The sequence below is a fragment of the Oncorhynchus clarkii genome, chromosome 16, assembly GCF_045791955.1.
Source record: "Oncorhynchus clarkii lewisi isolate Uvic-CL-2024 chromosome 16, UVic_Ocla_1.0, whole genome shotgun sequence".
Lineage (NCBI taxonomy): Eukaryota > Metazoa > Chordata > Actinopteri > Salmoniformes > Salmonidae > Oncorhynchus > Oncorhynchus clarkii.
The window spans coordinates 74,250,729-74,265,619 of record NC_092162.1 but is presented as its reverse complement, the minus strand read 5'-3'; the positions used below and the strand labels follow the sequence as shown (position 1 = coordinate 74,265,619).

The window sequence follows — 14,891 nt, the reverse complement described above, 5'->3', positions numbered from 1 at the left end:
GTATAATTGATGCTGATGTGGTATAATTGATGATGATGTGGTATAATTGATGCTGATGTGGTGTGGTATAATTGATGTGGTCTGTGGTATAATTGATGCTGATGTGGTATAATTGATGAGTATGCGGTATATTTGATGCGGATGTGTGTCTGTGGTATATTTGATGCTGATGTGGTATAATTGATGCTGATGTGTGTCTGTGGTATAATTGATGCTGATGTGGTATAATTGATGCTGATGTGGTATAATTGATGCTGATGTGGTATAATTGATGCTGGTGTGTGTCTGTGGTATAATTGATGCTGATGTGGTATAATTGATGCTGATGTGGTGTGGCATAATTGATGCTGATGTGGTCTGTGGTATAACTGATGCTGGTGTGGTCTGTGGTATAATTGATGCTGATATGGTATAATTGATGCTGATGTGGTCTGTGGTATAATTGGTGCTGATGTGTTATAATTGATGCTGATGTGGTATAATTGATGTAAATCTGTGGTGTAAATGATGTTGATTCTTGTCTGTGGCGTACCTGATGTGTGTCTGTGGTATAAATGATGCTGATGTGGTATAATTGGTGCTTGTGTGGTCTGTGGTATAACTGATGCTGATGTGGTCTGTGGTATAAATGATGCTGATGTGGTCTGTGGTATAAATGATGCTGATGTGGTATGTGGTATAAATGATGCTGATGTGGTCTGTGGTATAAATGATGCTGATGTGGTCTGTGGTATTAATGGTGCTGATGTGGTCTGTGGTATAAATGATGCTGATGTGGTCTGTGGTATAAATGATGCTGATGTGGTCTGTGATATAAATGATGCTGATGTGGTCTGTGGTATAAATGATGCTGATGTGGTCTGTGGTATAACTGTCTTGACACACCAATGCACATCAGACCCTTTTCACTCTCTCTCCTCGCTCTCTTTTTTACCTTCTTTCAGAGGACTTCAAAACCCTACGACACTTGCTCTATCCCTCTCTCTCCCACCCCTTGCTCTATCCCTCTCTCTCACCCCTTGCTCTATCCCTCTCTCTTTTTCCCCCTTGCTCTATCCCTCTCTCTCCCACCCCTTGCTCTATCCCTCTCTCCCACCCCTTGCTTTATCCCGCTCTCTCTCCCCCCTCGCTCTATCCCGCTCTCTCTCCCCCTCGCTCTACCCCTCTCTCTACCCCTCTCTCTCTCCCCCCTCGCTCTACCCCTCTCTCTCTCCCCCCTCGCTCTATCCCTCTCTCTCTCCCCCTCGCTCTATCCCTCTCTCTCTCCCCCCTCGCTCTATCCCTCTCTCTCGTTCCCCCTCGCTCTATCCCTCTCTCTCGTTCCCCCCTCGCTCTATCCCTCTCTCTCGTTCCCCCCTCGCTCTATCCCTCTCTCTCCTCCCTCGCTCTATCCCTCTCTCTCGTTCCCCCCTCGCTCTATCCCTCTCTCTCTCCCCCCTCGCTCTATCCCTCTCTCTCGTTCCCCCCTCGCTCTATCCCTCTCTCTCGTTCCCCCCTCGCTCTATCCCTCTCTCTTTCCCCCTTCGCTCTATCCCTCTCTCTTTCCCCCTTCACTCTATCCTTCTCTTTCCTCCCTCGCTCTATCCCTCTCTCTCGTTCCCCCCTCGCTCTATCCCTCTCTCTTTCCCCCTTCGCTCTATCCCTCTCTCTTTCCCCCTCGCTCTATCCCTCTCTCTTTTCCCCCTCGCTCTATCCCTCTCTCTTTCCCCCCTCGCTCTATCCCTCTCTTTTCCCCCCTCGCTCTATCCCTCTCTCTTTCCCCCCTCGCTCTATCCCTCTCTCTTTCCCCCCTCACTCTATCCCTCTCTCTTTCCCCCCTCGCTCTATCCCTCTCTCTTTCCCCCCTCGCTCTATCCCTCTCTTTTCCCCCCTCGCTCTATCCCTCTCTCTTTCCCCCCTCGCTCTATCCCTCTCTCTTTTCCCCCTCGCTCTATCCCTCTCTATCCCCCCTCGCTCTATCCCTCTCTCTTTTCCCCCCTCGCTCTATCCCTCTCTCTCCCGCCCCTCGCTCTATCCCTCTCTCTTTTCCCCCTCGCTCTATCCCTCTCTCTTTCCCCCCTCGCTCTATCCTCTCTCTTTTCCCCCTCGCTCTATCCCTCTCTTTCCCCCCTCGCTCTATCCCTTTCTCTTTTCCCCCCTAGCTCTATCCCTCTCTCTCCCGCCCCTCGCTCTATCCCTCTCTCTTTTCCCCCCTCGCTCTATCCCTCTCTTTCCCCCCTCGCTCTCTCCCTCTCTCTCTCCCGCCCCTCGCTCTATCCCTCTCTTTCCCCCCTCGCTCTATCCCTCTCTCTCCCGCCCCTCGCTCTATCCCTCTCACTCCCGCCCCTCGCTCTATCCCTCTCCCTCTTCCCACTCGCTCTATCCTTCTCCCCCCCTCGCTCTATCCCGCTCCCTCTTCCCCCCTCGCTCTATCCCTCTCTCTCGTTCCTCCCTCGCTCTATCCCTCTCTCTGAGGGAAGGGGGTGAATGGGGTCTGGGGGGGGTTCAGGAGGGGTGGAGTCATGGGCGTCTTCCCTTCTATACCTGAATGGCGTTATACAGAGAAACATGGGACACATTATGACATGATATGGAGGGGTTAACCACAGACCCACCTGCTGTCCCCTCTACTGCTCATTCTGATCACTTTCTGCTGCTTGTAGGGCAGGCTGGTTAACGCTGGGACCAGGGTCCCCTTGTCAGGCTGGTTAACGCTGGGACCAGGGTCCCCTTGTCAGGCTGGTTAACGCTGGGACCAGGGTCCCCTTGTCAGGCTGGTTAACGCTGGGACCAGGGTCCTCTTGTCAGGCTGGTTAACGCTGGGACCAGGGACCCCTTGTCAGGCTGGTTAACGCTGGGACCAGGGTCCCCTTGTCAGGCTGGTTAACGCTGGGACCAGGGTCCCCTTGTCAGGCTGGTTAACGCTGGGACCAGGGTCCCCTTGGCAGGCTGGTTAACGCTGGGACCAGGGTCCCCTTGTCAGGCTGGTTAACGCTGGGACCAGGGTCCCCTTGTCAGGCTGGTTAACGCTGGGACCAGGGTCCTCTTGTCAGGCTGGTTAACGCTGGGACCAGGGACCCCTTGTCAGGCTGGTTAACGCTGGGACCAGGGTCCCCTTGTCAGGCTGGTTAACGCTGGGACCAGGGTCCCCTTGTCAGGCTGGTTAACGCTGGGACCAGGGTCCCCTTGGCAGGCTGGTTAACGCTGGGACTAGGGTCCCCTTGTCAGGCTGGTTAACGCTGGGACCAGGGTCCCCTTGTAGGGCAGGCTGGTTAACGCTGGGACCAGGGTCCCCTTGTAGGGCAGGCTGGTTAACGCTGGGACCAGGGTCCCCTTGTCAGGCTGGTTAACGCTTGGACCAGGGTCTCCTTGTCAGGCTGGTTAACGCTGGGACCAGGGTCCCCTTGGCAGGCTGGTTAACGCTGGGACTAGGGTCCCCTTGTCAGGCTGGTTAACGCTGGGACCAGGGTCCCCTTGTAGGGCAGGCTGGTTAACGCTGGGACCAGGGTCCCCTTGTAGGGCAGGCTGGTTAACGCTGGGACCAGGGTCCCCCTGAATGGCAGGCTGGTTAACGCTGGGACCAGGGTCCCCTTGTCAGGCTGGTTAACGCTGGGACCAGGGTCCCCTTGTAGGGCAGGCTGGTTAACGCTGGGACCAGGGTCCCCTTGTAGGGCAGGCTGGTTAACGCTGGGACCAGGGTCCCCTCGTCAGGCTGGTTAACGCTGGGACCAGGGTCCTCTTGTCAGGCTGGTTAATGCTGGGACCAGGGTCCCCTTGTCAGGCTGGTTAATGCACATTCACACGGCTGTCAGGGAGGCCGGTCTACATTCACACGGCTGTCAGGGAGGCCGGTCTACATCTACATTCCCAATTTCCCTCGAAGGTTACATTTCTCTCGTCCTCTTTCTTTTGACCTCAATTCTTCTTTCTCTCTCGCTTTTCCTCTCTCTCTCTCTCTCAGCCTTAATCTTGTGAGTTGGGTCCTCTCTCTCTCTCTCTAGCATGTGACCCACCTATCTATAGTAATCAATCTTTGTTCCCCATCCCCCCTCTCTCTCTCTCTCTCTCTCTCTCTCTCTCTTTCTCTCTCTCTCTCTCTCTCTCTCTCTCTCTCTCTCTCTCTCTCTCTCTCTCTCTCTCTTTCTCTTTCTCTTTCTCTTTCTCTTTCTCTTTCTCTATCTCTCTCTCTCTCTCTCCATCCCTCTCCCCCCCCCTTCTCTCTCTTTTTCTCCTTCCTTCCTTTTCTCCCCCCTATCCTTTCTCTCTTTCAGATGGTTCTGTCTGTCCTAGACCAGAGGGTGTCTATGCACTACAGTGAACCTAAACCACGGGCCAACGAGGACTGGCTCTGTAACAAGGTACAAGGGCCTCACCACGTGTATTGCGTGCATTAGTTTGTGTGTGTAGCTTGGTACTGACCATCTCTGTTGCTGTTCTACCAGTGTGGGGTTCAGAACTTCAAGAGGAGAGAGAAGTGCTTCAAGTGTGGTGTTCCCAAATCAGGTAAATATATATTGTAGTTTAGCTAAATTACACACAGCTGGGGTTAGTTTAAAACAGGCCTGGGTTCAAATACTACTTGAAATAATTTAAAATACGGAAATGCACAGCAAATTGTCCAGTGTTACCTGGTGTAACAGTTCTAGTGTTGATTCAGGTGTTAAATTAACACTCATTGGTGTAAAACAACCCCAGGGTTGGTGTTAATATCCAGTGTTGAACCAAAACCACGCCCATCATTTTCATATTTCCCAGCATGCTCTATTGCATTTAGATTTTTTTATTTTATTGTTTCAATATCTATGTTTTTGCATGTGCATGAATTAATCTAATGCTACTGAAATAAAATAAAAATAAATCTAAACAAATTAAATCTGTTACTTGAACATGTTGCACCCGTTACTGAAATGGTTGTTCCAGTTGAGGTCATTTAGGCGTTGGCAACAGGTGGCCTGGGAGACAAAGGTTTTTCATAAAAAATAGTCATTGATTTTGGAGGAGGGAGTGGGTTTAGTGTCCCCGTGATCGTGTCTCAATGTCGTCAAGGTATGAAACAGTCAGTATCTGGTGAGGCCACCAAGGAGGAGGGAGTGGGTTTAGTGTCCCCGTGATCGTGTCTCAATGTCGTCAAGGTATGAAACAGTCAGTATCTGGTGAGGCCACCAAGGAGGAGGGAGTGGGTTTAGTGTCCCCGTGATCGTGTCTCAATGTCATCAAGGTATGAAACAGTCAGTATCTGGTGAGGCCACCAAGGAGGAGGGAGTGGGTTTAGTGTCCCCGTGATCGTGTCTCAATGTCGTCAAGGTATGAAACAGTCAGTATCTGGTGAGGCCACCAAGGAGGAGGGAGTGGGTTTAGTGTCCCCGTGATCGTGTCTCAATGTCGTCAAGGTATGAAACAGTCAGTATCTGGTGAGGCCACCAAGGAGGAGGGAGTGGGTTTAGTGTCCCCGTGATCGTGTCTCAATGTCATCAAGGTATGAAACAGTCAGTATCTGGTGAGGCCACCAAGGAGGAGGGAGTGGGTTTAGTGTCCCCGTGATCGTGTCTCAATGTCGTCAAGGTATGAAACAGTCAGTATCTGGTGAGGCCACCAAGGAGGAGGGAGTGGGTTTAGTGTCCCCGTGATCGTGTCTCAATGTCGTCAAGGTATGAAACAGTCAGTATCTGGTGAGGCCACCAAGGAGGAGGGAGTGGGTTTAGTGTCCCCGTGATCGTGTCTCAATGTCGTCAAGGTATGAAACAGTCAGTATCTGGTGAGGCCACCAAGGAGGAGGGAGTGGGTTTAGTGTCCCCGTGATCGTGTCTCAATGTCGTCAAGGTATGAAACAGTCAGTATCTGGTGAGGCCACCAAGGAGGAGGGAGTGGGTTTAGTGTCCCCGTGATCGTGTCTCAATGTCGTCAAGGTATGAAACAGTCAGTATCTGGTGAGGCCACCAAGGTATGAAACAGTCAGTATCTGGCGTGGCCACCAAGATATGAAACAGTCAGTATCTGGTGAGGCCACCAAGGTATGAAACAGTCAGTATCTGGCGTGGCCACCAAGGTATGAAACAGTCAGTATCTGGCGTGGCCACCAAGGTATGAAACAGTCAGTATCTGGCGAGGCCACCAAGGTATGAAACAGTCAGTATCTGGCGAGGCCACCAAGGTATGAAACACTCAGTATCTGGCGAGGCCACCAAGGTATGAAACAGTCAGTATCTGGCGAGGCCACCAAGGTATGAAACAGTCAGTATCTGGTGAGGCCACCAAGGTATGACACACTCAGTATCTGGCGAGGCCACCAAGGTATGAAACACTCAGTATCTGGCGAGGCCACCAAGGTATGAAACACTCAGTATCTGGCGAGGCCACCAAGGTATGAAACAGTCAGTATCTGGCGTGGCAACCAGCTGCATTAAGAACCTCAGTGCATCTCCTGCTCATGTTCTTTTCAAATACAATCTATTTTTGGCCTTAGTTGTGGTCCTGAAGAAAATGTGGTATGTTTGATAGTTGTTTAAAAGTATTCCTGGTTTTAAAATAAGTTATAGTAGTGGTAGTGACGGTTATAGTAGTGGTAGTGACTGGTTATAGTTAAAGTAGTGGTAGTGTCTGGTTATAGTTATAGTAGTGGTAGTGACTGGTTATAGTAGTGGTAGTGACTGGTTATAGTAGTGGAAATGACTGGTTATAGTTATAGTAGTGGTAGTGACTGGTTATAGTAGTGGTAGTGACTGGTTATAGTAGTGGTAGTGGTAGTGACTGGTTATAGTTATAGTAGTGGTAGTGACTGGTTATAGTAGTGGTAGTGACTGGTTATAGTAGTGGTAGTGGCTGGTTATAGTTATAGTAGTGGTAGTGACTGGTTATAGTAGTGGTAGTGGTAGTGACTGGTTATAGTAGTGGTAGTGACTGGTTATAGTTATAGTAGTGGTAGTGACTGGTTATAGTAGTGGAAATAACTGGTTATAGTTATAGTAGTGGTAGTGACTGGTTATAGTAGTGGTAGTGACTGGTTATAGTAGTGGTAGTGGTAGTGACTGGTTATAGTTATAGTAGTGGTAGTGACTGGTTATAGTTATAGTAGTGGTAGTGACTGGTTATAGTTGTGGTAGTGACTGGTTATAGTAGTGGTAGTGAATGGTTATAGTAGTGGTAGTGTCTGGTTATAGTTATAGTAGTGGTAGTGGTAATGACTTGTTATAGTAGTGGGGGTGACTGGTTATAGTAGTGGTAGTGACTGGTTATAGTAGTGGTAGTGGTAGTGACTGGTTATAGTAGTGGTAGTGACTGGTTATAGTTATAGTTGTGGTAGTGACTGGTTATAGTAGTGGTAGTGACTGGTTATAGTAATGGTAGTGACTGGTTATAGTAGTGGTAGTGACTGGTTATAGTTATAGTAGTGGTAGTGACTGGTTATAGTAGTGGTAGTGGTAGTGACTGGTTATAGTTATAGTAGTGGTAGTGACTGGTTATAGTTATAGTAGTGGTAGTGACTGGTTATAGTAGTGGTAGTGGTAGTGACTGGTTATAGTAGTGGTAGTGGTAGTGACTGGTTATAGTTATAGTAGTGGTAGTGACTGGTTATAGTTATAGTAGTGGTAGTGACTGGTTATAGTTATAGTAGTGGTAGTGACTGGTTATAGTAGTGGTAGTGGTAGTGACTGGTTATAGTAGTGGTAGTGGTAGTGACTGGTTACAGTTATAGTAGTGGTAGTGACTGTTTATAGTTATAGTAGTGGTAGTGACTGGTTATAGTAGTGGTAGTGACTGGTTATAGTTATAGTAGTGGTAGTGACTGGTTATAGTTATAGTAGTGGTAGTGGTAGTGACTGGTTATAGTTATAGTAGTGGTAGTGTTAGTGACTGGTTATAGTTGTGGTAGTGACTGGTTATAGTAGTGGTAGTGACTGGTTATAGTAGTGGTAGTGACTGGTTATAGTAGTGGTAGTGACTGGTTATAGTTCTAGTATTGGTAGTGACTGGTTATAGTTCTAGTAGTGGTAGTGACTGGTTGCTGTAATGGTTGAGACTGTTATAGTTGTGGTAGTGACAAATACAAATACAATCTATTTTTGGCCTTAGTTGTGGTCCTGAAGAAAATGTGGTATGTTTGATAGTTGTTTAAAAGTATTCCTGGTTTTAAAATAAGTTATAGTAGTGGTAGTGACGGTTATAGTAGTGGTAGTGACTGGTTATAGTTAAAGTAGTGGTAGTGTCTGGTTATAGTTATAGTAGTGGTAGTGACTGGTTATAGTAGTGGTAGTGACTGGTTATAGTAGTGGAAATGACTGGTTATAGTTATAGTAGTGGTAGTGACTGGTTATAGTAGTGGTAGTGACTGGTTATAGTAGTGGTAGTGGTAGTGACTGGTTATAGTTATAGTAGTGGTAGTGACTGGTTATAGTAGTGGTAGTGACTGGTTATAGTAGTGGTAGTGGCTGGTTATAGTTATAGTAGTGGTAGTGACTGGTTATAGTAGTGGTAGTGGTAGTGACTGGTTATAGTAGTGGTAGTGACTGGTTATAGTTATAGTAGTGGTAGTGACTGGTTATAGTAGTGGAAATAACTGGTTATAGTTATAGTAGTGGTAGTGACTGGTTATAGTAGTGGTAGTGACTGGTTATAGTAGTGGTAGTGGTAGTGACTGGTTATAGTTATAGTAGTGGTAGTGACTGGTTATAGTTATAGTAGTGGTAGTGACTGGTTATAGTTGTGGTAGTGACTGGTTATAGTAGTGGTAGTGAATGGTTATAGTAGTGGTAGTGTCTGGTTATAGTTATAGTAGTGGTAGTGGTAATGACTTGTTATAGTAGTGGGGGTGACTGGTTATAGTAGTGGTAGTGACTGGTTATAGTAGTGGTAGTGGTAGTGACTGGTTATAGTAGTGGTAGTGACTGGTTATAGTTATAGTTGTGGTAGTGACTGGTTATAGTAGTGGTAGTGACTGGTTATAGTAATGGTAGTGACTGGTTATAGTAGTGGTAGTGACTGGTTATAGTTATAGTAGTGGTAGTGACTGGTTATAGTAGTGGTAGTGGTAGTGACTGGTTATAGTTATAGTAGTGGTAGTGACTGGTTATAGTTATAGTAGTGGTAGTGACTGGTTATAGTAGTGGTAGTGGTAGTGACTGGTTATAGTAGTGGTAGTGGTAGTGACTGGTTATAGTTATAGTAGTGGTAGTGACTGGTTATAGTTATAGTAGTGGTAGTGACTGGTTATAGTTATAGTAGTGGTAGTGACTGGTTATAGTAGTGGTAGTGGTAGTGACTGGTTATAGTAGTGGTAGTGGTAGTGACTGGTTACAGTTATAGTAGTGGTAGTGACTGTTTATAGTTATAGTAGTGGTAGTGACTGGTTATAGTAGTGGTAGTGACTGGTTATAGTTATAGTAGTGGTAGTGACTGGTTATAGTTATAGTAGTGGTAGTGGTAGTGACTGGTTATAGTTATAGTAGTGGTAGTGTTAGTGACTGGTTATAGTTGTGGTAGTGACTGGTTATAGTAGTGGTAGTGACTGGTTATAGTAGTGGTAGTGACTGGTTATAGTAGTGGTAGTGACTGGTTATAGTTCTAGTATTGGTAGTGACTGGTTATAGTTCTAGTAGTGGTAGTGACTGGTTGCTGTAATGGTTGAGACTGTTATAGTTGTGGTAGTGACTGGTTATAGTTGTGGTAGTGACTGGTTATAGTAGTGGTAGTGACTGGTTATAGTAGTGGTAGTGACTGGTTATAGTAGTGGTAGTGACTGGTTATAGTTGTGGTCGTGGTAGTGACTGGTTACTGTAATGGTTGAGACTGGTTATGGTAGTGGTAGTGACTGGTTATAGTAGTGGTAGTGGTAGTGACTGGTTACAGTTATAGTAGTGGTAGTGACTGTTTATAGTTATAGTAGTGGTAGTGACTGGTTATAGTAGTGGTAGTGACTGGTTATAGTAGTGGTAGTGACTGGTTATAGTTGTGGTCGTGGTAGTGACTGGTTACTGTAATGGTTGAGACTGGTTATAGTAGTGGTAGTGAATGGTTATAGTAGTGGTAGTGACTGGTTATAGTTATAGTAGTGGTAGTGACTGGTTATAGTAGTGGTAGTGACTGGTTATAGTAGTGGAAATAACTGGTTATAGTTATAGTAGTGGTAGTGACTGGTTATAGTAGTGGTAGTGACTGGTTATAGTTGTGGTCGTGGTAGTGACTGGTTACTGTAATGGTTGAGACTGGTTATAGTTGTGGTAGTGACTGGTTATAGTTGTGGTTGTGGTAGTGACTGGTTATAGTTATAGTAGTGGTAGTGACTGGTTATAGTTATAGTTGTGGTAGTGACTGGTTATAGTTATAGTAGTGGTAGTGACTGGTTATAGTAGTGGTAGTGACTGGTTATAGTAGTGGAAATAACTGGTTATAGTTATAGTAGTGGTAGTGACTGGTTATAGTAGTGGTAGTGACTGGTTATAGTTGTGGTCGTGGTAGTGACTGGTTACTGTAATGGTTGAGACTGGTTATAGTTGTGGTAGTGACTGGTTATAGTTGTGGTTGTGGTAGTGACTGGTTACTGTAATGGTTGAGACTGGTTATAGTTGTGGTAGTGACTGGTTATAGTTGTGGTAGTGACTGGTTATAGTAGTGGTAGTGACTGGTTATAGTAGTGGTAGTGACTGGTTATAGTTGTGGTAGTGACTGGTTACTGTAATGGTAGTGACTGGTTATAGTTATAGTAGTGGTAGTGACTGGTTATAGTAGTGGTAGTGACTGGTTATAGTTATAGTAGTGGTAGTGACTGGTTATAGTTGTGGTTGTGGTAGTGACTGGTTATAGTTGTGGTTGTGGTAGTGACTGGTTATAGTAGTGGTAGTGACTGGTTATAGTTATAGTAGTGGTAGTGACTGGTTATAGTAGTGGTAGTGACTGGTTATAGTTATAGTAGTGGTAGTGACTGGTTATAGTTCTAGTAGTGGTAGTGACTGGTTATAGTTGTGGTTGTGGTAGTGACTGGTTATAGTAGTGGTAGTGACTGGTTATAGTTATAGTAGTGGTAGTGACTGGTTATAGTAGTGGTAGTGACTGGTTATAGTAGTGGTAGTGACTGGTTATAGTTCTAGTAGTGGTTGTGACTGGTTATAGTTATAGTAATGGTAGTGACTGGTTATAGTTCTAGTAGTGGTTGTGACTGGTTATAGTTGTGGTCGTGGTAGTGACTGGTTATAGTAGTGGTAGTGACTGGTTATAGTAGTGGTAGTGACTGGTTATAGTAGTGGTAGTGACTGGTTATAGTAGTGGTAGTGACTGGTTACTGTAATGGTTGAGACTGGTTATAGTTGTGGTAGTGACTGGTTACTGTAATGGTTGAGACTGGTTATAGTTGTGGTAGTGACTGGTTACTGTAATGGTTGAGACTGGTTATAGTTGTGGTAGTGACTGGTGACTGTAATGGTTGAGACTGGTTATAGTTGTGGTAGTGACTGGTTACTGTAATGGTTGAGACTGGTTATAGTTGTGGTAGTGACTGGTTACTGTAATGGTTGAGACTGGTTATAGTTGTGGTAGTGACTGGTTACTGTAATGGTTGAGACTGGTTATAGTTGTGGTAATGACTGGTTACTGTAATGGTTGAGACTGGTTATAGTTGTGGTAGTGACTGGTTACTGTAATGGTAGTGACTGGTTATAGTTGTGGTAGTGACTGGTTACTGTAATGGTAGTGACTGGTTATAGTTGTGGTAGTGACTGGTTACTGTAATGGTAGTGACTGGTTATAGTTGTGGGGTAGTGACTGGTTATAGTTGTGGTAGTGACTGATTACTGTAATGGTTGAGACTGGTTATAGTTGTGGTAGTGACTGGTTACTGTAATGGTTGAGACTGGTTATAGTTGTGGTAGTGACTGGTTACTGTAATGATTGAGACTGGTTATAGTTGTGGTAGTGACTGGTTACTGTAATGGTTGAGACTGGTTATAGTTGTGGTAGTGACTGGTTACTGTAATGGTTGAGACTGGTTATAGTTGTGGTAATGACTTGTTACTGTAATGGTAGTGACTGGTTATAGTAGTGGTAGTGACTGGTTACTGTAATGGTTGAGACTGGTTATAGTTGTGGTAGTGACTGGTTACTGTAATGGTTGAGACTGGTTATAGTTGTGGTAGTGACTTGTTACTGTAATGGTAGTGACTGGTTATAGTAGTGGTAGTGACTGGTTATAGTTCTAGTAGTGGTTGTGACTGGTTATAGTTATAGTAATGGTAGTGACTGGTTATAGTTCTAGTAGTGGTTGTGACTGGTTATAGTTGTGGTCGTGGTAGTGACTGGTTATAGTAGTGGTAGTGACTGGTTATAGTAGTGGTAGTGTCTGGTTATAGAAGTGGTAGTGACTGGTTATAGTAGTGGTAGTGACTTGTTACTGTAATGGTAGTGACTGGTTATAGTAGTGGTAGTGACTGGTTATAGTAGTGGTAGTGACTGGTTATAGTAGTGGTAGTGGTAGTGACTGGTTATAGTAGTGGTAGTGAATGGTTATAGTTGTGGTAGTGACTGGTTATAGTAGTGGTAGTGAATGGTTATAGTTCTAGTAGTGGTTGTGACTGGTTATAGTTGTGGTCGTGGTAGTGACTGGTTATAGTAGTGGTAGTGACTGGTTATAGTAGTGGTAGTGTCTGGTTATAGAAGTGGTAGTGACTGGTTATAGTAGTGGTAGTGACTTGTTACTGTAATGGTAGTGACTGGTTATAGTAGTGGTAGTGACTGGTTATAGTAGTGGTAGTGTCTGGTTATAGAAGTGGTAGTGACTGGTTATAGTAGTGGTAGTGACTTGTTACTGTAATGGTAGTGACTGGTTATAGTAGTGGTAGTGACTGGTTATAGTAGTGGTAGTGACTGGTTATAGTAGTGGTAGTGGTAGTGACTGGTTATAGTAGTGGTAGTGAATGGTTATAGTTGTGGTAGTGACTGGTTATAGTAGTGGTAGTGACTGGTTATAGTAGTGGTAGTGACTGGTTATAGTAGTGGTAGTGGTAGTGACTGGTTATAGTAGTGGTAGTGAATGGTTATAGTTGTGGTAGTGACTGGTTATAGTAGTGGTAGTGACTGGTTATAGTAGTGGTAGTGACTGGTTATAGTAGTGGTAGTGACTGGTTATAGTTGTACATTTTGTTTTATTTGATTTATTTCTTTATTTCCAAGTCATCTCATTTCTATAGAGCTGATGTTTGACACAATCACTATTTTAGTAGTTCTTCAAAGTAATAAGGCTTTATGGCTGCTGAATACCAATTATCACTTAGGTTATGTAAACTACAACTCACAGTTCAGGCTGGATGTGATTTATCTCTAGAGAAACTACAACTCCCTACTACATCACAGTTCAGGCTGGGTGTGATTTATCTCTAGAGAAACTACAACTCCCTACTACATCACAGTTCAGGCTGGATGTGATTTATCTCTAGAGAAACTACAACTCCCTACTACATCACAGTTCAGGCTGGATGTGATTTATCTCTAGAGAAACTACAACTCCCTACTGCATCAAACCCTCCAGGCTGGATGTGATTTATCTCTAGAGAAACTACAACTCCCTACTTCATCACCGTTCAGGCCGGATCTGATTTATCTCTAGAGAAACTACAACTCCCTACTGCATCAAACCCTCCAGGCTGGATCTGATTAATCTCTAGAGAAACTACAACTCCCTACTGCATCAAACCCTCCAGGCTGGATCTGATTTATCTCTAGAGAAACTACAACTCCCTACTGCATCAAACCCTTCAGTCTGAATCTGATTTATCTCTAGAGAAACTACAACTCCCTACTGCATCAAACCCTCCAGGCTGGATCTGATTTATCTCTAGAGAAACTACAACTCCCTACTGCATCAAACCCTCCAGGCTGGATCTGATTTATCTCTAGAGAAACTACAACTCCCTACTGCATCAAACCCTTCAGTCTGAATCTGATTTATCTCTAGAGAAACTACAACTCCCTACTGCATCAAACCCTCCAGGCTGGATCTGATTTATCTCTAGAGAAACTGCAACTCCCTACTGCATCAAACCCTCCAGGCTGGATCTGATTTATCTCTAGAGAAACTACAACTCCCTACTGCATCAAACCCTCCAGGCTGGATCTGATTTATCTCTAGAGAAACTACAACTCCCTACTGCATTACACCCTTCAGGCTGGATCTGATTTATCTCTAGAGAAACTACAACTCCCTACTGCATTACACCCTTCAGTCTGAATCTGATTTATCTCTAGATAAATAAATAATAAATAAATAAATAAATTAGCAAAAATGTCTTAACCTGTTTTTGCTTTGTCATTATGGGATAGTGTGTGTAGATTGATGCACATTTTCTTTTTAATCCATTTTTAGAACAAGGCTGTAACGTAGCAAAATGTTGAAGATGTGAAAGGGTGCGAATAGTTTCCGAATGCTCTGTATCCTGTTGACCCGTCACTTCATCCCTACCTACATGTACATATTTATCTCAATTACCTCGTAATTACCCAAAACATCACTGCTCTAGAGGAGATCTGCATGGAGGAATGGGCCAAAATACCAGCAACAGTGTGTGAAAACCTTGTGAAGACTTACAGAAAACGTTTGACCTCTGTCATTGCCAACAAAGGGTATATAAAGTATTGAGATAAACTTTTGTTATTGACCAAATACTTATTTTTCACCATAATTTGCAAATAAATTCATTAAAAATCCTACAATGTGATTTTTTCATTTTGTTTGTCATAGTTGAAGTGTACCTATGATGAAAATTACAGGCCTCTCATCTTTTTAAGTGGGAGAACTTGCACAATTGGTGGCTGACTAAATACTTTTTTGCCCCACTCTATCTCAATTACCTAGTAGTCCCTGCTCATCTATTTGGTACTGGTACCCTGTGTTTTGAACCAAGTTATCGCTACTCAATGTGTATATATTCCTT

General features: G+C 44.6%; 1 protein-coding gene across 4 annotated transcripts in view; it reads left to right on the top strand.

Annotated features, from left to right (window-relative positions):
- LOC139369013 (RNA binding motif protein 10) overlaps window positions 1-14,891 on the top strand; it is an 85,120-nt gene that overhangs the window by 18,200 nt on the left and 52,029 nt on the right. For all 4 annotated transcript variants that reach the window (XM_071108582.1, XM_071108581.1, XM_071108583.1 and 1 more), the window contains exons 5-6: window positions 4,251-4,337; window positions 4,422-4,482. In XM_071108582.1, the coding sequence (XP_070964683.1) occupies window positions 4,251-4,337; window positions 4,422-4,482 (148 nt within the window). The remainder of the gene's footprint in view (window positions 1-4,250; window positions 4,338-4,421; window positions 4,483-14,891) is intronic.